The 21,363-nt window shown below is 59.6% G+C and overlaps 1 protein-coding gene across 7 annotated transcripts in view; it reads left to right on the plus strand.

Annotated features, from left to right (window-relative positions):
- Positions 1-1,903: 1,903 nt before the first annotated feature.
- IGSF9B (immunoglobulin superfamily member 9B) overlaps positions 1,904-21,363 on the plus strand; it is a 38,437-nt gene continuing 18,977 nt past the window's right edge. For 4 of the 7 annotated variants that reach the window (XR_011735641.1, XM_071798753.1, XM_071798757.1 and 1 more), the window contains exons 1-13: positions 1,904-2,055; positions 9,265-9,462; positions 10,188-10,334; positions 11,645-11,796; positions 12,827-12,944; positions 13,713-13,854; positions 13,957-14,102; positions 16,318-16,460; positions 17,259-17,399; positions 18,184-18,300; positions 19,785-19,877; positions 19,982-20,132; positions 20,424-20,547. Coding sequence is in view for 6 of the 7 variants with exons in the window: in XM_071798753.1 (XP_071654854.1) it covers positions 1,992-2,055; positions 9,265-9,462; positions 10,188-10,334; positions 11,645-11,796; positions 12,827-12,944; positions 13,713-13,854; positions 13,957-14,102; positions 16,318-16,460; positions 17,259-17,399; positions 18,184-18,300; positions 19,785-19,877; positions 19,982-20,132; positions 20,424-20,547 (1,736 nt within the window). In the remaining variant the exon portion in view is untranslated. The remainder of the gene's footprint in view (positions 2,056-9,264; positions 9,463-10,187; positions 10,335-11,644; positions 11,797-12,826; positions 12,945-13,712; positions 13,855-13,956; positions 14,103-16,317; positions 16,461-17,258; positions 17,400-18,183; positions 18,301-19,784; positions 19,878-19,981; positions 20,133-20,423; positions 20,548-21,363) is intronic. The other 3 variants (XM_071798754.1, XM_065855842.2, XM_071798755.1) reach the window with 3 other exon arrangements.

Here is a 21,363-nt window from a genome sequence, read left to right on the forward strand (position 1 = left end):
TTGCAGATTTGCAAGCTTTCAGTTCAGACCTGAGGACTAAGAGCTGAGTCAGACTTTTATGAGGTCTCGGATTTTGCTGGGGAAGCAAAGTGGCCAGAGCTCGCGTGAGCTGGGGCCGGGCTGGGGGACGCTCTCACCTCCTGCCCAGGGCCACGCCAATGCCCGACCCTCCATGAGCGTAATTGTGGGCAGGAGGTGTGGGATGCTCTTTGCACTCCTCAAATGCTGCATCCTCTACAAGGCTTGATTTTTTATTTATTTTTTTTCCTCCTTTCCAGGACATGCATGGGAAGAAGAGGTGGGAAGATCAGCAGATGCTCAAACCTCTCCCAATGATGTGGGCAGGGGAAAGACGGTGAGCGCTGGGAACAAAGCGGCGTGCTCCCCTCTCCGTGCGAGCCTGTCCTCTCCCGTGCTGCCTGTCATCTCGGGGGAAGCTCAGTGGCCCGTTTCTCTTGCTGCCATGCTCCTCGGGGAGTGAGCCCGGCTGTTTGCCCATCTGGCATCACCAGAGGTCTTTACAGGGAGGAGAGGTGGGCTGAGGCAGGAAAGCACAAGGGGACTTGCTATTTTCTACCTGTTTTCCATTTAATTGGACCCTGAACCTCTGCTGGGGGCACAGGTGGTGGCACTTATATTGCCCTGAGCTGATGTAGGGTACAAAGTTGCGGTGGCACCAAGCAGGTGGCAGGGACGCGACCCCAAAGTGGCTCAGGGTTGTAGGGACAGATGGCACAGCTGATGTTGGTCAGTGTGACTTAGACCTGGTGCAAGGGGCAGGTGGCTCAGTGCGTGGTGGGGAGGTGACCCTGCGTGGGTGCCAAGTGGCATTGAGGTGTCAGTGAGGTGGTGTATGGCAGTAGGGGCAGGTGGCAGAGCTGGGGACAGGGAGGTGACACTGTGCCAGGACAGGGGGGGCACTTCTGGAGACAGGGAGGTGATGCTGCACCAGGGCAAAGGACACATCTGGAGACAGGGGGATGATGTTGTGACAGTGCAGAGGGCACAAGTGAGAGCAGGAAGGTGATGCCATGCCAGTGCAAGGGGGCACATCTGGAGACAAGCAAGTGATCCCATGCCAATGCAGTCGCATACATCTGGAGACAAGCTAGTGATGCTGTGCCAATGCAGGGGGCACAGCTGGAAACAAGCAAGTGATGCCATACTAGTGCAGGGGCATACATCTGGAGGCATGAAAGCAATGCTGTGTCAGTGCATGGGGCACATCTGGAGACAGGAAGGTGATGCTGTGTCAGTGCAGGGGGCACATCTGGAGACAGGAAAGCGATGCTCTGTCAGTGCAAGGGGCACATCTGGAGACAGGAAGGTGATAGTTAACTGGTGCACGTCTTGGAGACAGGAAGGTGACACTGTGCGGTGCAGCGGACACATCTGGAAACAGGAAGGTGACACCACCAGTGCGGGCTACCCACCGGGGGACAGGGTGATGACGCCGAGCCGCTGGGAACGGGGGCACATTTGGGGACCGGGAGGTCACGCTGCTCCAGGGCGGGTGTCGGAGCCGGCGGGGAGGTGACCGTCCCGGGGAGGTGACCGTCCGGCGGAGGTGACCCCGCTCCGCGCCGCTCCGTTCCGCGCCGCCCGCCGCTCCCGGCAGTGCGCATGATACTGCGGCGCCGGGGCCCCGTGCGCGCCAACCCACCTTGAAACGGGCCCGGGCCGTCCCGCCGGCCAATCACCGCCCACTCCGCCGGGGCTCCGCCAATGGGCGGCAGGCGGAGGCGGCACCGAGCCGCTAAAGGGCGCAGGCTAGGCTGCGCCGTGCGGCGGAGGGCAGGTGCAGCGCGGCGGGCATGGGCGCGGGCATGGGCGCAGCGGCGGCGGCCGCCGGCCGGCCCTGAGCCGCCCCTCCGGCCCGGCCAGCCCCGCGGCGGCCCCGGGAGCCCTGCCCCGGCCCGGCCAGCCCTGCCCCGCCCCGGCCGGGCCGCCCGGCGGGCGGAAGATGCTGCGCACCGGGGGCCGGTAGTACTATGATTTGGTATGTGGCCGCTTTGGTAGCAAGTGTGCTCGGTGCCCGCGGGCTGCCCGTGCAAGGTGAGTGGGGCCGCGGGGGTGTTCTTCTCCGGGAGGGAGTCGTGCGGGTTCTTTGGGGCCGCGTCTATATGTTCCCCCCTCCCTGTACCGGCTGCGGGGGGAGGATGTGCATGCACCGGGAGAGGGCATCATGCACCGAGGGTCCGCACGTCCCGGGGCTTGCAGCGGGAGGGGGCCGGGGGGAGCACACCCCGGGGGTGCGGCGCGCTGCGGCTCCGGCGGGGGAGCTGAGCGCTGCCCGTGTCCCCGGGCGCTGCCGCTGCAGCGAGGCGCTGCCCAGCGCTTCGTTCCCCGCTGCTGGGGGGGGCAGCGCCCGGCGCATCTTCCCCCGGCGTTTTTTTTTTTTTCTTTTGCGGTGACCTCCCAGAGGGCAGCGGCTGCAAGTCGGGAAGTTTTAGGACGCAGGAGCTGGTCCTGCCTGGGTCTCCGCTCAGCGGGGCTTGGAAATTGCCTCTGGGAGAAGGCGAGCGGGTGCGAGTCCTTGCGGGGGCACGGCTGACCGGGTGCGGGGGGAGAGGTGGGCAGCGTGGTCCCTGGCCAGAGCACAGGCAGGGGATGGGCGAGTGTTTCTTGCTCCCCCATTTTTTCTCCCAGCAGGCAGCGTTTGTCCTTCTCTGCAAGGATAGCCCGGCTGGGCAAGGAGAAATGCAAAAGGGAGTCAGTGCCTTCCCCCTGCAGCATTCGAGCTGTGCCCCTGGCTGCGGGTTTGGGGGTGACTTTGCTTCCTGCTGCCCAGGGGAGCCTGCCCTCCTTCCCCCCCTTACTGCAGGGTGGCTGCTGTGCTGGGGTAAACTGAGGCACAGGGTTGTCCAAGGTCAGGAGGGAGACAGCAGCAGGGAATAACCCTGATTTTCCTGCTCCAGCTTATTTTCCTTCAGCTGCCAGCCCTCTCCCTCGCCCCCAGCCATCCCTGCAGGTAGAAGGGGAGCTGCCTGCCACTGATGCAGCAGTATGTCCTATCCCTGCCGCTGGCAGCTCGCCGAGCACGGGGCCATCCCTGCGCTCCTGGGGTCCCTACATGGGGTGGGAGCTGCACCCTCGGTGTCACCGAGCCCTGCCTGTGGGGCTGCAGTGACTGCCGGCAGCAAGCGATGCTTGGCTGACAGCCACCGCTGCTCCCCTCCCCATGGCGTGGGGGAACACCAGCTCAGTGGGTGCGGGCGGTTTGGGAGGGGGCGCCTCTGCACGTGCTGGGGTGCTGCAGCCACCCCCCCACCCCCCCCACCATCCCCGCAGTCACGGTGCTCCTTGAGTCACATCTGCACCCTGCCACTGTCCCTTGACGTTCCCTCCTTGGAGGCTGGAGGGGGTCAGGATGGGGCTGCCCTTTTTTGGGGGGGACGGGGATGCTCTTGCTGCCGAGCTGCGCTGGCTGCCGCCTGCCTGAACTGCATCCTGCAGCGTGGAGAGGCGGTGGTTTGCAGCAGCGGTTTGTAAAGGGATCCTTCGCCTGCGAGAGGAGCAGAGTGGCCAGTTCAGCAGCCGGGAACTTGGAAATACCCTGGAGCCACTCGGATGGGGCTCCTGAGCTGGTGCCAGGGTGGGTGGGTGCCGGGGGTGCTGCGCGTACGGAGCGGCGCGTACGTGATGAATGAGTGCGCCGTGAGTAACGCGTGGGTGGGCGCCGGGCGAGGGAGGGATGCGTGGGGACAGGGAGCCTGTGGGACTCACCCCAGCGTCCTCCCCTCCTCGTGGGGGGCTGTCACCCCGCATTGCTTGAGGACACAGCTCTGGAGGAGGGATAGGGCTTGCCATGCACCGGGGCTTTTCCCCTGGCCTTCCTCCCCACGCCATCTCCTCCTCCTCACAGAGCCAGGCTGCGATGCAGTGATGCTCACCCTGGGCAGCTCTCTTGCCTGGCCTGGCTCTCCGAGGGCTTTCCAGGCGTTAATCGGCTCAGAGAGGGAAGGAGGGTGCGTTATCCCTTCTTACGGCATGGGGGAGGAGAGCCGGGACGTGACCGCGCCGGGAGTGGGTGTCGGAGGAGGGATCCGGCCTCCTGGCATTCCCGGCAGCGCCGTGACGCCGAGGGGCTTTTCCTCCCTCTCCCACGGGCGTGACGCGGCACCGCGCGGGGATGCTCACGGATCCGGCAAGCGCAGTTTGCGGAGGGAGGATTTGGCTTCGCCAGCCCTGGGTGAGGGCTCCTGTTGAAGAGGTTCTCCCCGGACACCGCGGCAGGTGATGCTCGCGGCAATGACCTTGGCCGGTCAGGGCGGATCGCTGTGGCGGTGCTGGCGCTGCATCTCCTGCATTGCTCTGGGTGCGGAGCTGCTGCTGGGACGTGTTGCACGCGAGGGCTGGTGCCTCTTCAGCCATAGAGGGGCTTGGACCGGCAGCCGCTGGATTTGGCACATGTGGCTTTGGCCCCACTCTGCGCTGGCAAGGGGATGGTTTGGCACCAGGACCGGCCAAGGGGGTTGGCCCAGCTCCCATTCCCACCCTTCCCTGGAGGATTTCTGCTCCTCCGGACCTGTTGGATTGGAGTGCGGGGCAGGAAGGGATGTGCGTGTCTTGGTAGTTGACTTGGCTTGCCGGACGGTTTTTTGCGGTGATGCTTTCTTGTTTTGGTTGCCTTTCAACTTGGAAGATGCAGCTTTGCTGGTGATGGGTGGACCCTGCTCATTCCTGCAGGGATGGGTCATCTCCCATTCATACCCAGTCCCCTGTTTTGGAGGTTGTGGCTTCAGGTTGGAAGAGAAGCCCTGCAGACGGGCGAGCAACGGGTCCAGTGCCAATGGAGGAGTCTTCCCCTCTCCCTTACCCTGCGGTAGGCACCTCCCGAGCTGGGAGCCCTGAGAGACCAGCTGGCCTTTGGAAAAACAGCTCTTTTCCTCCCGCTTCCCGATGGAGAGGCTGGCGTTGGTGGGAGGGCTGCCTGAGCCAGGAACAGTGTGATTCAGGAGCTGCTGGCGCTGCCTGCAGCCCAGTTAACCAGCCGGAGTGAAGGCATCGGGGCGGCACACGCTGCTCCGTGGGGAGGGCGATGCGGGTACCGGTGCGATGTGGATGCGCTGGGATGGGTTGGGGGGCACGGAGCTTTATGGGTCTCCCCAGGAAGCAGTTTCAGCTCCAGCCTCAGCCCCGCACTGTGTATGGGGAGCGCACAGGTAGCTGCTGGTTGTTACTGGGAGATGATGGCTCTGGTGAGGTGGCTGCTTTGTGGGGATGCTCTGCCCTGTGGTGCAGAGGCAGGGGATGCTGAGGACCCCCAGGCTGGAGCGGGGACACTGGGGTGACTGTGGGGAAGTCATTCTTGCACGCTCCATCTGAGCACTGACCTTGCTGAGCTGCCAACCAGCTGGGCGCCGTCCCGTGGTGGGTCATCCCGTGGAGCGGGGACCCACCATGGTGGGCAGGGGGCTGCCATGGGGTGACATCCACCCTCCCCTGGGGACACCCCTTGTGTTTTTGAAGTCACTATCTCGCAGCAAATGGGGCACCGAGCCACCCCTCGCAGCTAATCCCGCTCCTCTGCCGGCCCCGCGTGACCTTGAGCACGTCACTTGACCTGCGCCGTCGCCCTCCATCCATCTGGAAAATCGGGTTTAAAACGCAGGAATCGTGCTGAAAAAGCCCAGATGCTGCTTTCCAGCTGGGGGAGGGGGCGAGGGCTGCACTCACAACCCCCCTGGCCAGGGGACAGGGAGATGCTTTTGGGGGGCTGGGGGTACCCCTGGGCAGGCAGGAGGTGACCAAGCTTGTGGTGGGGGGTCCAACCCCCACTAGGGGGGCAGAGATGGGGGGCAGGCGGCTCTGCCCCCCATCCCATGCAGGTCTTGGTGGCTGGGGTCCCCGGAGTGGGTGGTCCTTGTCCCCTGCCCTGCAGTCATTACCTGGTTTGTTCATGGTGCTGGCCGCCTGCTCTCCTTCCCTGCTGGCATCCATATGCCACGCCGGTGGCCTTGTCCTCAGAGATCCCCGCCGTATCCCGCCTCTACTGACGTGTCAGAGCAGATCTCGTCTCTGCTTGGAAAGGATGAGAGGTCCACGGGCTTGCGGCCTCGTGCCTGCTCCATCAACTGTCCCCACGGAGGGACGGGGTGGGACGCGATCCCCTCTGTGACCTCGGGGCATGGGCAACCTTCCCGGGCTCTCTGCCATTGTCCCTTGGCTGTGGGAGTGACGTTTATCCTCACTGTGAGTTGAGGTGCAGCGTTCTTATCTGGAAACCCGCTCTGCCACAGCCGTGTCCTTCTCGTGAAACACCTGCAGGAAGGGTCCTGCTTCAGCGAGCTCACCCCAGATGCTGGATACCCCCAGCTTCACCAAGACCCACGTCGCCTTACGTCTCTGCTCTCGGGATGGGAGGAACTGGCTGCCCAGGGCCGGGTGAGGGTCTCCCCATGCTCGGCGTCGCCATGCTGGGGAGCCCCGCGGTGGCACCGTCTCTATGCGGTGGCAGCTTTCCCTCCTCTCCCTTTGGGATGCTGTTCAACTCCACCTCCGCATCTTGTATTCTCGCCTCCTGGCACGCGCCGTGCTTCTATTTTTCCTGGATGATGAAGCCTGTTGATTACTTGTTGTTTTTTCCTTTACGAGGCATCCCTTGGCTTCACGTGAGCTCCCGCACCGAGGGGGGGATTCGGGGTTCGCATTCCCACTGTGGCTCCCTGATGTTGACCCTATTTCCAAACCATGGGTTGAGCCTTGAAACCCCCCTGAACCTGCCTGGGAAAATCGAGTGGGTTTAAAAATACTCCGTCTGTTTGTGCTCTGTTTCTTCTGGCATCTGTGGGTTGTTTTCAAGCGTTTCCCCACAAATGTGGGGGTGAGAAACACTTCTTTTAACGGAGAGCTGCAGTCTCCCATCACTCACGTGCCTTCAGCAGCCGGGACTTGGAAGGAAAACTTGGGCTGAGATGGGAGTTCAGGGTTAGTAGGTGGGGAATTTGGGAGGAACCAAAGGGGAGATTGCAGAACACGGCTGTAGAAGCAGGGACGGAGGGCACGGGGGCTGTTTGGGGTGGATGGCAGCTGGGGAGAGCCGGGGGCTGGTCAGCCGCCATGGCTGCCAGCCGGCCGCGCGCGTGGGGAGGTGATGCTCAGCCGTGCGTGCAATTCCCCACCGGCCTTGCGATCAGACACCGGCGCTGCGAGCTGCCAGGCCTGACCTATTTTCCTCTGCCCAGGCCACCCTGGCTGGGCGTGGGTCTGGTGGAGCTGCTGGGAGAGGGGACATCACCCACCGGTTCGCTGGGGAGCTGCTCTGGGGTTCCCAGCATTGGCTTGAGCGTGACCATCCCTGCGGCGTCTGGGTGACCTCTCGGGCAGCGTGGTTCTCCAGCTGGGTGAGCATCAGCATCCCAGGCTGTGTTGGGGAAACCACCTTGATATCTAGGAGCTGGTAGGCTGGGGGCTCAGGGGCTGCAGGCCCCCCATCCTCGGCTGCTGGTGGAAAGCAGGACTGTCCCTTGGAAGGTGGTGAGATGCTGGGGACCGGCTGGGCCGGGGAGGCGCGTCCTTGGATGCTCTTGAGCAGCACGTGACAGCTGCTGTCCCTCATCCGCGCAGGGAGGGGGGTTCCCAGCCCTGCAGCGCAGCCCCCCGCATGGGTGCAGCGGGTCAGAGCCGGGTCCTTGCAGCTCTTTGCCAGGGCGGCAGGGGAGGGTGATGCCTGTCCCTGCTGACAGGGTGCGAATGCCTGAGCTCATCGGCGATGCAGCGAAAACGGGGGATGGAGAGGTGCAAGAGTGTTGTCAGAGCGGTGCAAAGTGGGGGGCGGGAGCTGGGGGGTGTGCGTGCACGCATATTGCAGGTGCGTGCGTGCATATTGCGCATATGTGCGTGCGTTTTGCAGGTGTGCATGCATATTGTACAAGCGTGCGTGCATTTTGCAGGTGTGCATGCATCTTGCACGTCTGTGCTCTGCAATCCCCGACTCCCCTGGATGGGGTCTAGGCAGGTAGGCGGCAATTTGGGGGCCGGGTGCCTGCAGCGGGTGTGCAATGCAGCGTCTGCTCCTTGCAGATGGTTGACATCTTTACACCCTGACATCACCCTCCCTGCTGCCACCAGCCAGCCCTCCCAGTTAAACAACCACCATCCAGTCCTGGTTCCCTGGCTCGCACCTTGCGGTGGGGACCTTGCTGCCCGCTACCTGCCTGGCTCCCCTTCCCATGGGGACACTCGTGGGGTGGCACAGTGTGGGCCTCTCGCCGGTACGCGCTTGTGCCGGAGCCAAAAATAGCCGGTGATGCTCGGTTCCCGTGGCGGGGAAGCGGTGATGTCACTCGCCGCCAATCACCGGCAGCCCCGAGGAGCAGCGCGGAGGAGTGGGAACGTGCTTCCCCGAGCATCCCTTCCCGAGCATCCCCCCGGAGCGGGCGACAGCCGCCTGCGCCAGGAAATATGGGGGAGCCTTCCTTGCTGGGAATGGAGATGTGGGGCTGAACCCTGTGCCTGCGGTTTTGGGGAGCTCCCCCTTGGCTCTCCCCAGCCCTGGGTTTCCCTCTCCCTTTCTCAAAGCTGTGCTGAGGATGCAGCGTTGCTGCTGCTGGTGAGAGCAGGATGACGACAGGCTGCAGCTGAGCTGGGGTGGAGCGGTGCTTCTGTCTGAGCCTGAGACCAAAGCCCTGCTTAATTATCCCGGGTGGGAGGAGCAGGGTACCAGACTGGATGCACAGGTCCCAGCCGGGTTTTAGGCCTGGGGCTCTCTGGGATGCCTGAGAACGGGCGGGTTTGCTGGAGCATCGCTGCTCCTGCGGGAAAGCCACATCCCTGGGCTGGCACGCAGAGCTGTGGGTCGGTGGCCCCTGCTCACCGGAGGATGCAGGGGCACAAAAGAGGCTGCAAAAGCAGCCTTTTCCCTGCCATAGGGATGTGCTGCTGGGTGGGGAGCAGCACTAGGTGTGCTCCATGCACCCCCTTTGCTGAAGCAGGGCGTCCCCAAAACCCCCACAGGGTTGCTGGGTAACACCCTTGCCCTGGTGCAGGGGGTGGGAAGCAATCCTGGAGCATCAAGTACTTGATGGTCACCGTCCTGAGCCCTGTGGTGGCTTGGGGTGGCCCTGGGGCTGGGTGGAGGGGCTTGGGGATGCCCCATTGGTTTTAGAACAGGGGAGACTCATCTTGGGGTGGTGCCCTATGGCTGGGGGTGGACACAGGCTCTGCTGTGGCTTTCCTGGGGGTCCTGGTCCTCTGGCTGTCACTGATGCTGGGGACCAGCAGTGGGAACCAGCCACAATTTCTTCCCTCACCCCCTCGCAGGTGCCCTCGGCTCGAGGGAGGAGCCCGAATTCGTGACCGCTCGCGCTGGCGAGAGCGTGATCCTGGGATGCGACGTGATCCACCCGCTGACGGGGCAGCCCCCTCCCTATGTCGTGGAGTGGTTCAAGTTCGGCGTCCCCATCCCCATCTTCATCAAGTTTGGGTTTTACCCTCCCCATGTCGACCCAGAGTATGCCGGTGAGTCCTGGGGACGTGAGAGTAGAAAGGGGACACGCCAGGTCCCAGCTGGGGGATACGCGGCTCCGCTCCATCCGCTCCTCTGTTGGAAACCGCGCGGGCTCTGCCTCTCGTCGCTCACTTTCCACCCAGTTGGTTTTAATTAAGCAGCAGTGCTAGGAAGCCAGCTGGGCTGCGTGGGACGGGAGCAAGTGAGGCAGAGAAACCCAGGGTGACGCGTGGTGGTGGCGGTGGCTGCTGCTGTGCCCCGAAGCAGCTGTGAGCCTGGGGGGGGGGATGCTGGGGGGACAGTGGGGATGCAGCCAGGGCCACGTGCTGGGCAGAGGTGACAGGTTGGAGCCACAGAGCCCACGTGGCCACTCGCCAACATGCCGCATGGCCGGTGGCTTCTGGTGGGGTGTCTGGGCTGGGGACCAGCCCCAAGGGTATTGGTGTGGTGGGACAGACCCGTTTTAATGGCCCTTTCCATGGGTCTTACTGTGCTTCCAGGCTCTGGGGGGTTTCCTCCACCCAAAATGCAGTGGCACCTGGGCTGAGCCCTACCCAGCTCAGTTCACAAGTGAGCGATGCCAGAGCCTGCTGGCTACTGCATCAGGGGGGAGTTTGAGGCTGTGCAGCCACCCCACTGCTTTTTGGGAGACTCCCAAGCCTGGGAAAGGCTTTGTTGGTGTGGGGCTGTTTTGGCGGCGGGGAGGCCGTGGTGCTGACAGCTGTTTTCCCCGCAGGTCGGGCCAGCCTGCACGACAAAGCCTCCCTGCGCATTGAGCAGGTCCGCTCCGAGGACCAGGGCTGGTACGAGTGCAAAGTCCTCATGCTGGACCAGCAGTACGACACCTTCCACAACGGCAGCTGGGTCCACCTCACGGTCAATGGTGAGCCGGGGGGAACGCGGCATTGCCGGGGGGCAGCACACAGTACTGGGATGGGGTTCCCTTTGATTTTGTCTGGACCTTGGTGGTGTCTGCATCTTGCAGACAAGCGAGCCCGAAGCCACCCAGGCTGGTTGCTCCAGCCGGGGTGAGACTTAAAAAAAAAGGGACAAACTTTTATTAGGGATCCTGCAGTTTAATTACACCGAGCTCGTTTAAAGGAGAGACATCAAGAAATGGGGCTGGGAATGAATCTCCTCTTTAACAAACAGATCAAGAAAATCAAATCTTTGTTTTCTTGAAATTCAGATTTACTCAAATTACTTTTTCATTTTATTAAGGCTGCGTATTAAGCTAATTAGCAAATTGTCAGTCTCCACATCAGGTCTTTATTTTTAGCCCGGCAGCAGCAGGGCTGTGCCTCTCCCGCTGCAGTGGGGCGGCTGGAGAGATGTGGGCACCGGCAGCTCCTCGCTGGACTCGCCTGACCTTGAGCAATTAATTTAACCTTTTGGGGGGACAGCTGGGCTGCGGCACAGAGCAGAGCCACCTAATTGAGCCCAATTAGCGAGCAGCAGCTTTGCACGCAGGGCTGTGCAGCACACCAGCCCCCTCCCTGCTTGCTGCCTTATCCTTGTCCCACCCCGGGCTGAGCAAATGGGGCAAAATGGGGCACTTTTGGGGTTTTATGCAGCATAGGACACACAGGGGCTTAATAACAGAATAATAACCATAATCCTCGTGGCCTGAGGAATTGCTTTCCGGGGGAAGGCTATGGCTTTACCCCAGCGCATTACAACGCTTAATTTTCTTAGGGTAAAATAAAAATCATTTGGGGGGAAACAAAATATAATTCCTTTTTTTTTTCACCACGGAACAGATTAAATTGCCAACCTGTCTTTCTCCAAAGTGGGCTTTAACAACTGCTGGTAATTAGGGGCGGGCTGTAATCCTGCCAGCCTCTTTAATCAGGAAGAAGCCTTTTCGATCTGCACTGCGGTGTTTTCCCATATTTTGACAATAGCAAGTTAATGTGAAAGGGGGGGGTGGGATGTGGTGCTGTGCCCTGGAGCTGGTGGGGAGGACAGGGCTGGGGTGCGGTGTGGCGTGGAGGGGACGCTGTTGGCCGGTGTCCCTGGGGACTGTGACAGCTGCTGTTATCCCAATCGCCTTGTTCACTTTTGGGGTGGTCCCAGCGCTGGGATGTGTGGTGTGACCCCCGTTTGCAGGCAGCAGCCTCCCCTCTGTCCCCGTGCCCCCAAAGCCATCATGGGTGGAATGAGGGGGTCACGATGGTCTCCCCTGCCCCGCAGCTCCCCCCACCTTCACGGAGACACCGCCGCAGTACGTGGAGGCCAAGGAAGGCAGCAGTGTCACCCTGACCTGCATGGCGTTCGGGAACCCCAAGCCTATCGTCACCTGGCTGAGAGAGGGGGACCTTTTGGGTGCCAACAGCAAGTACCAGGTAGGTGGGTGGACGGGGAGCTCCCCGGGGCTGTATCAACAGGACCACAGTGGCGGCAGAGCCAGACGTGCTTTCTCAGCACTTCTTGCCAAGATGCCCATTTTCCATCCCCCTCCATCTCTGCTGACAGCAGCCCCCACCGCTGCCTGCCCTTGGGTGCAGGCTGGAGACCCCCCCATGGCGTTTGGGAGAGCCCCATTCCCTTCTGCTCCCCGGGGAATTGTCCTGGGGGGCTGGTTGCTGTGCCAGGTCCTGCGGTGTCCCCATGCAGGGGGGGATTTGGGCAGGGAGGACTTTGCTCCCCTCTCCCAGGACCCTTTTTACATCCCGGAGGCTCCCAAGCAGAGATTCCCCCCTGAGCTGTAATTGGTAAATCAGGCATTGGAATCAGCGCAGGCACTAATGAGAGTAATTAGGAATCATTTGTTACTAATTGAAATAGAAGGATGAGGCAGAACAAGGCGGTGTTGGGGGGAAGCCTGGCTGGGAGCAGGGCTCCCTGTGCAAGGGGGTGCTGCTACCCCAGGGGTGACTGTCCCTTGCTCGGCTGTGTCCCCAAGGAGGAATTTGACCGCTCCTCTTGCAGCTGCGAGGTTGTCCCATGGGGAGGACAGCGGCTGGGCTGGGGTGTCCTCCTCGTACCCCACTTCAGGGGTGAAGCGGGTCCCTTGGGAACAGAGGATGCTCCGGCTGGGCATCCTGGTGAAATGCTGATGGAGTTGAGGTGCTTGGCAGGAGCGGTTTGGCGTCTGCCACCTGCCAGTCACTTCTGTGGGAGATGAATACATTGCGAGGGTTATTTATTTATTTCACTATTTTTTTTCTTCCTTTCTTTCCTTCCCCTTGGCGTCGAGCAGAAACGCGTGTGCTGGTTTATTAATATCCAAAGTCTTGCAGAGCGGGGAAAACCCATTTCTCATCTGGCACTAAAAGCACCCGCAGCTACTCTGCTGTGGCAATGGGGGACGGAGGCTTCTGGGCTGGGGTGTGTCCCTTTCTGTGCACCAGGATTGTCCCTTGTTGTCCCCAGGTGAGCGACGGGAGCCTGACGGTGCTGTCCATCAGCCGGGAGGACAGGGGTGCCTACACCTGCCGGGCGTACAGCATCCAGGGGGAGGCTGTGCACACCACGCGCCTGCTCGTGCAAGGTCAGATCTCCCACCCCAACCCCTCCGGCTCCTCCTCGCCCACCGGTGTCCCTGTGGGGCTCAATGGGGGGAATTCCATGGGCTGCAGCACCACCCCAAAGCCACCTGATAGCCTTGTGGGCTCAGCATCCTCCTGGCTCTGCATCCCTTTTGTAGGATGGAGGAATCCGCTTAATTGGGGCACAGCGGTGGCCGTGCCCATGCACCGCTGGGCCCCCATGGCAGCTCAGTTTTGTTCAGGAAGCGGGGAAAAGATTGAGACTGCCACAAAGCGCCTCATCAGATAGCGGCGATGCATGGCAGGCCTCCTGCTCCTCGCTCCCTCTTTTATTAAATAAATCTTTAATTAGGTCAACAGCTACCAGCGGAGAGAGGAGCGCGGGGTGTCCTCTGCTCTGCTTTCGCCGTGTTGGCGAGCCCTGGCCGCTTACTGCCGGCTCCCGGCACTTTGTGCCCCTGGATTTTTCCAGTGGGTGATGCCATCCTGGATAAGTGTTCAGGATGAAGGGAGGTGTGAGCTTGTGTGCCCTGGGAGAAGCAGAGCCGTGGGTCACGGGTGTGAGGCCCCTTCCCCAAAACTACAGAGGTTAGGGGAAGAGTTGGGAATAATAAAGCCACTGTTTTCCAAGAGGGATCCTGCGGGATTGGGGCCAGCTCTGCCCTGGAGGCCCGCAGCAGCTCCCGGTGATGGAGCTGAACCTGGGCAACCTTTGTGGGGACACTTGTAAGGGTGGAGGTGACACTTTTCTCTCCCCTCCCACCCTCCAGGACCTCCCTTCATCGTTTCCCCTCCGGAGAACATCACGGTCAACATCTCCCAGGATGCGCTCTTCACCTGCCAGGCTGAGGCGTACCCCGGGAACCTCACCTACCTGTGGTACTGGGAGGAGGAGAACGTCTACTTCAAAAAGTGTGTACCTGGCGGGGTGGTGTGTCCTCCTCGTCTCCCTCCCGGATCCCACATTGCCCTGGGGTCACCCCGCGATCCTCCTCCTCCCCTCTTCTCTTGCAGCGACCTGAAGTTGCGGGTGCGGATCCTGATCGACGGGACGCTGATCATCTTCCGTGTCAAGCCAGAGGATGCCGGAAAATACACCTGCATCCCCAGCAACAGCCTGGGCCGCTCGCCATCAGCCTCTGCCTACCTGACAGTGCAGTGTGAGTGCGGGCAGCGGGGATGGGGCTGAGATTGATAATACCCAGCTTTGAGGCAGCCCCATCATGCCAGTATGATACTGGGAAGCTTGGGTTGATGTGACAGCAGCCTTTGGATGGGCACACAGTCATCCTTAGCAAAAGGCTTAGAGCATCCCACATGTGCTCGTAGGAGATGGGCAGCAAGAAAGCAAATAGTCTGAGCATCATCACCGCTCAGCTGGGACCAGTGTCCACCTTGGGTACCAGCAGCTTCTGACTCAGTCGGCATCTTCCCACCGCTGCTGCCGTCACGCTGTTCTCACCGCCTGCACGGCACCGGGCAGGGAAACACCACGTCAGGGCCATCAGTCTCAACAACCTGCTTGTATTTTTCGGTATTTATTATAGGGGCTTGCTTCCCCGGCGTGACTTTTTATTATTTTGTGAGCGCGGTAGCTTTTGCGTGTCATATTTTCCAGGCGGTAACTGATCTAAAGAAGCGGAGGAGAAGGGGCTGTAGCAGGAGCGTTGCTTCCCACGCTTGTTCTCCGGGGCTCCCCGGGCGGTAATGGGTAGTGTGCCGCCAGCGTCCTGTGCCATTCGACATTAATGGCCTCAATTGCTGTCGCTTGCAATTGCAATATTGCTCTGCTATAAAAGACTATGGAGGCTTTTATTTTATAATGAAAGACAGGCTTGCGACTTGGGTTTTGAGGGCTGCCTGTAGATCTGCCACTGGTTAGTGGGAAACCCCACGCTTGCCACTATGAGTAGGGCTGGTGAGTGCGATGCTTTCCCTTTGGGGATGGCCAAAGGGGAAAGGGGATGGTGCAGCCGGAGCCACAGTTGCGATTCGGGGCTTGGATGCGCCCGGCTGGGCAGCTCTTGGGAAAGCGCGTGGCTTCAGGCCATTAAATCTGCCCTGCCCGCTAATCCAGGAGCACTCGTCAAGGCTGATAGCTTGTTAAAAATAGCTCTAATGGCAGGAAAAACGGCGTTTGGACAATCTGCTGTTCAGATGGCCCCTGCGCTTGGCTTTTTGCACTGCGAGCCCCTTTTGCTCTAGAGGAAACCTTGCCATCTGTACTGGGGCCGATGCATGGGGAGGGAGGCTTCCCACCCCCAGAGCAGCTTTGGGATGGGCATACAGCTCTGGGGCATTAGTGAGCCGGGTTGGCCCATGGCCAGTGACCCAGTAGTGAAAGGCTGGATCCCATTACCCTCTCCCCTGCTGCTGGAGCCCTTGATTACATTTCCTAAGAGGTGGAGTCAAGCGGAGAAGGGGGGTAAATCCCGCTCCATATGCAGCGCTTGGCAGTCTGGGTTACAGTGCTGTTTGCTGTCCTCCATCCCTTCTCCCCAAACACCTTACCTTTACCCCAAAATCTGTGTTTTTGCATCAGCAGCGCAAGGATGCTGCACCCCAAAAAAGCGCTTTCATCCCTTAAAGCAGCGTAAGCCCCGGCAGGATTTTCCCGTAACCTCGCGCTGCTGGTGTCTAGACAAGATTGTAGAAATACTCGCTCTTCTTATTAAAAGTAACTATTTTTTTGAAAAAAAAAAAGAAGCTTCTTATTAAAGGAAGTCTAGGTTCTCTCCAACCCACTCGCACTTAATTAAAAAGCTCTTAGAAGCGCTGTTAATGACACATCCTAGACTTGGAGGATTGCGAGACGCCTCGCTGCGTGGGTGGTGCGGCACAGGGGGGGTTCGGTTGTGTATTTTAAGCTTTTTGCATCCTATCGGAAAGGGTGGAGGTGGCTGGTGCTCAACACGACCCAGCCTCAATGAGCCACGAGCTGTGAGTACAAACAGGAGGAGGTGAAGGGCTCGCGGCGGCCCGGCCGTAAATCCCTTTTCCCATCTCGGTTACTGTGTTTTAAGGCTCAGGAGTTGCTGAAATAGTTGAAATAGTGCAAAACCAGGTGTGGCGGGTGTGCACCAGGCTGAGTGCAACGTGTGGAGCGGGCATATCTAATGTTTTCTTCTTCTATGCAACTCTTAATGAGCCCCAGGTAGGACCACTTTGGGCGTGAGTAAAGCCTCCCAGAAATGCCAGGTATTACGGTGGATTTGTGCCGTAGCAAGCCTGGAGATAACAGCCTGTGGGAGCCAAGGTGGTATTTGTGTTTGGAATTAATTGTAAAAGCGATGGAGATGCTCTGAAGCCCGGCGGTGGGGGAGAGATGGGCTCTTAGCCCTTGCTAACGTGGTGCTGCTGCTCCCGCTCCCCCAGATCCTGCCCGCGTGGTGAACATGCCCCCCGTCATCTACGTTCCCATCGGGATCCACGGATACATCCGCTGCCCGGTCGAGGCAGAGCCGCCGGTCACGCTGGTCAAGTGGAACAAAGATGGACGTCCCCTGCGAATCGAGAAGGTAACGAAGCCCCAGGCTGGGTTTGGGGACCCTCGTGTCCCCTGCAAGCGCCTGCGAGCGTCATTGGGCACCTGGTGGGAAGAAGCAGCCCCATGGGTGGGATGATGCTGCTTTTCCCTGTCAGCTGTGGGCAGAGTTAATTGGGGTTCTTGCATGGAGCCTGGGTGCCTGCAGACATGCTGTCTGTCCCCTAGACCCACCAAAGTGACCTGGTGGCCTTTTATTTCCCCAAGGGCCGCTGGTGGTTAAAAGACCCTTTTAACAAGTCTCTGTCTTCTTATAATCACGGTTTGATAGTCTGAGCAAACATCCTAGCCATAAAATATTTAACAGAAATGCCCGGTATTTATAATTCTTTGCTTAAATATTAATGATCCGAGGTTTTAATTCGGTTTAAACCTGTTGCTGCTGCGGGTTCCTGGTCCTTGGTGTCCTCAGCTTCTCAGGTGGAGTTGTCTTCTTGGTGCCACCAGGGTAAAAGGAGTTTTACTGGGGATGTGATAGATGGTGATGTTAAATCTCTTGGGCTGTCGGAAGAAGCCTGGCTGTGCGTAGGGCAGCAGCAGCGAGATAAACCCACGTGTCTTTGGGTGCGTACAGAGCAGGGCAGCCCTTCCTGGAGGGCTGTGCTTGGATGGGCTGATCTCGCCCACGTTTCTCTGCAGCTGAGGAGATGCCTCGGATGCTGGGAATGGAACTGAGCGTCTCCCGGGGATGTGACAGCCGCCCTGGGCTTGGCTGAAGGGAAAACGATGAGCTGTGCAGAGTAAATCAGCTCTCTGTTTCTCACCGTTGCAGTATTCTGGCTGGAACCTGCTGGAAGACGGGTCGATCCGGATAGAGGAGGCAACTGAAGATGCTCTCGGCACTTACACCTGTGTGCCTTATAACGCCCTGGGTACGATGGGCCAGTCTCCCCCTGCCCGACTGGTACTGAAGGTAACTTGCCTGTTAAATCCTTGCTCCGCAGCCAGCAGATTTGCTGTGTCCTCCTGTGCAAAAAAACGCTCCCAGTGTTGTGCAGGGTGCTGCAGAGATGATGAGCTGTTGCTTTTTTTATTCCATGCCACTTACTTGGTTGGTAATTCTGTGCAGAAATTCAAGTTTTACTTTGCTTTGGTTGCGCTGGACTGAAGTAGTTGGAGGAAATGTGCCCCTGGGATGGCCTTCTTGCCAGCAAAACACTTAGCCCTGCTGACCTGGGCTTGAGTTCACGGAGGGTTTTAGTTAAATGGATGATTTGAGCTCTGGGGACACTCCGCGTGCTCTGGCTGCGTGCGGAGCTCCGGGCGCGCTGGGTTCCCGGCAGGGCTGGGGTGGGAGCTGCTGCCTCTGCCTTCCCCGAACAAAACCTCCCGTGCTTGTGAGCGGCGGTGATTCACCGCGCTTCACGTGATAACGCTTTGTGCCTCGCAGACACACACATCCGCCGAGGCGGCTGCGGAGTCAATGGAATCAGGTTGATGTCTGATGTGATGTGGGTGGTTTTTGTATTATTTTTTTTTTTTCCTGTTTACCTCCTTATACCTTAAATTGCTCAAGTGCAGCGGCTCTTTGGAGAAAGCTTCCCTCGGGGTGTGTAATTTGGTGTGCTTTAGCGCGCTCTCCCCGCTGCAGCTTTGCGATGCCTCAACCTTACCTAAACCCATGATTCATTTGTTTTGGAAAAGAGCTGGTTTTGCTGGTGGGAGGTGACACTCGTTGCCTTTTCCCTTGGCTGCAGGACCCCCCCTATTTCACGGTGCTACCAGGCTGGGAGTACAGACAGGAGGCAGGGAGGGAGCTGTTGATTCCTTGCGCTGCTGCCGGAGACCCCTTTCCCATCATCGCCTGGAGAAAGGTACCCGGCCTGCCAGACAAATCTGCAGTGCCTTTGGCTTTTGGTGAATATTGCAGACAGAGAAGCCACACTCTGTCCCGGTAAGAACAAAACTGCAGGTACAGCTGCTTCGCTTTGGGCTGAGCCACTGCCGTCCTGTCCCGCAGGTGGGTGGGGGAAAAGCCCGGCTTGTGGCCACCGAGTACCGTGACCCCGGGAAACCGTCACGGCGGCATCTGCAAAGCTGAGCGCTGCCCCTGCCCCAGCCCCTCCTCTTCCTCGCCGGTGCATACCCCAGGACACCCTCCTCGCCTGCCTGCAAGGTGGTCACGGCAGGACGTGGCAGCCCCGGCGATGCCGTTCTCCCGTGTCATCAGAGCATGTCCGGGGGTCCATTGGCTGTGTTTTCGCAAGGGGCTGGACTGGTCGGCAGCTGCTTTGCTGCCCCGTGACTTGGAAAACCCTGAGAAGAAGCTGTTTTAATGATGCTGGACTGGACATACTGATTTCAAGGGGTCCCTTTCTGTAGGGCGGGGTAGGATCCAATGTGGTGGCACAGCCTGGGAGCAACCAGGGCTTTCCAGCCAGTCCTTTGCTTCCCACCTTCGCTGCTCCCAGAGGAAAACCACCACGCAGGGCACCTTCTGGCCTCTTTGTCGCCATCAAGATCTTCTCTCCAAGCCTCCCGTCCCCTTCTTAGGGCTCCTGAGAGTGAGCAGGGTCCCCGAGTCACCCCAGTGGGCACCGTCCTCAGCCCTTGCAGAGCGAGGTGCTGGATCTCTTTGAGTTCCTTTTACCAGCATGACAAGGACCACGACTTGCACAGACTGCAAGTGACCTACCTAAAACTTGTTGGCCCTTTAGTATTTTTCTCCATCTTATTTTAGCTTTGCCCCTCTTGTATCTTCTGTCCCTCCTCCTCATGTCATCATTCCTTCCCAAATCCAGTTGGGGCTGGCTTGGCCTGTGCTGAGTGTACAGGTGCCAGAAACAAGCTCCCTCGCTCCCCATCACCCCACCAGCACTGACCAGTGCCTTGAAGGACTCACAAAGACCACGAATTCCACATGCCCCTCTGCTCATCCTGCCCGGCATCAAGCTCTGGGTCCTGGTGTTGATCGGTAGAGGTGTGAAGAACAGCTCAAGAGGACTCAAGACAACGTGGGATTTGCTCAGCTGATGGGCGTAGACACAAGTTGTTACAAGATCCGTCTTTCCGCTCGGCTGGAGAGCTCCCGGACACCTCCACGCACGCCAACCTCCCATGTCCCCATGGGGCCCTTGCTGGCATTTTGGGCATCTCCTGGCAGTGCTTTCCTCACCCTGGAGGGTGTTTGCCGGGGGCGGCCGGTGCACCTTCCTGGCAGCGGTTTCAGCTTTGGATGCCGGAGGTTGAGCCCCGGTGCAGGGCTCGGTGTCTGTGTGAGCGCCGTGGGGTTTTCCGCTTGCGCACGAGTGCCGAGCATCAGCCTCCCTGACGCATGCCTCTCGCGTTGCCCCGCCAGGTCCTCTCGAAAACGGGGGAACCGGCTGCCTTGCCGCGACCGGAGAGACCAGATCCCTTCCCGGTGGCCGGCGGTGTCCCCTGGGCCGCGCAGGTAGCTTAGTGTCCCCGCTGCCGCCTCGCCCTGCCCCGCGACCCCCTTCTGAGTCATGTTTTGTTTTGTTTTGTTCTCTGTCTTCGCCCGGCTCCTTGCCCAAGGTAGGGAAGCCCAGCAGGAGCAAGCACAACACGCTGCCCGGCGGCACCCTGCAGATCCGCGCCCTCGGCAAGGACGACCATGGCGAGTGGGAGTGCGTCGCCACCAACGTCGTCGCAAGCATTACTGCCAGCACCCACCTCACCGTCGTAGGTATGGGCAGGGCTGGGGACAGGTCCCCAAGGTAGCGTGTCAGTAAGGCAGGAGATGAGGGTGCTTCCTGTACAGAACTGTGTCTTTAAATCTTATTTATCACTGCTTTTTTTTTCTGCTCTTATTGCGGCCACCTGTGGGCACAGCTGTCCCGCTGCTATTTCTAGCAGAAATTCCAGGTGGTTTTCGCTTGGTGCAAGTGGAGTCCCCTTGAATCATGGCTGGGAGTAGTTCCTTTGCCAGATAACGTGTGGTTTTGCTCCCGTTCAACCCTTCCTTCTCTCTCGACAGGCACAAGCCCTCATGCCCCGACCAGCGTGCACGTCGTGGCCGCCATGACCTCAGCCAACGTCTCCTGGGAGCCCGGCTACGACGGTGGATACGAGCAGACTTTCTCAGTTTGGTACGGCCCTCTGTGAGTCATCCTGGCATGCTTTGCTCTCTGCTTCTTTTCCTTCCTAGCCGACCCGAGCTTCGAGGGAGGGTGGGGAGGGCTGAGCTCCTATTCGGTGCCTTGGAGAGATGGGGGGTGGTGGTGGGATTGTGCAGTTCCCGTGTTTCCTCTCCCTTCTGTGCTAGCCAGGAGCTCCGTCTGCCCCAGCAGGTTTTATTCAGCTTATGGTGCAAGGGAGACGCTTTGCGCTCCTGTAACTTTGCCCCTAGCATCTAATTTCAAGATAAACTGTTTATGAAGCTTAACAGCCGGGGAGAGGATGGAAAATGCAACCTTTATAGAGTGCATCCTGGAAGAGCTGTGACTAAGCAGAAATGATCTCTCCTTGCTCTGTGGCTCCCTGGAGGTGATTAAATCTCAGCTGAGTTCATGACCAGCTGCTGTGAGATGCCAGCCAGGTCGGAGCCTCGCGGGGCTTTGCTCCCATCGCTCTGATGCCAACCAGTGCCACCTGGTACCCAAAACCAGTGGGTGCATCCCTCCTGCCTGCAGTGGGGTCTTCCTCTTCTGAAAAGCTGTCCTTGCAAACGTGGACAGGATGGCACTTTCCCAGTTCTGGGGCTGGCGTTCCCCAGCCTTTCTTCTCGCTCTCCTTTTCCTTCCTTGTCTTAATTTGCCATGATGGAGACTGCTGATAGAGTGGAGATAGGGTAGATGCTGCCCGTAATGATTTCTGCCTTGGTCCAGCCCGAGGCTGGCACTCGTGGGGTGGGACTGGGCAGTCGGGAGACAAAGAAGAACAAATGAAGTGAGCCAAGGAGACAAATGAGGCAGCAT

This window comes from Patagioenas fasciata, chromosome 24 (assembly GCF_037038585.1).
Source record: "Patagioenas fasciata isolate bPatFas1 chromosome 24, bPatFas1.hap1, whole genome shotgun sequence".
NCBI classification, from domain to species: Eukaryota; Metazoa; Chordata; class Aves; order Columbiformes; family Columbidae; genus Patagioenas; species Patagioenas fasciata.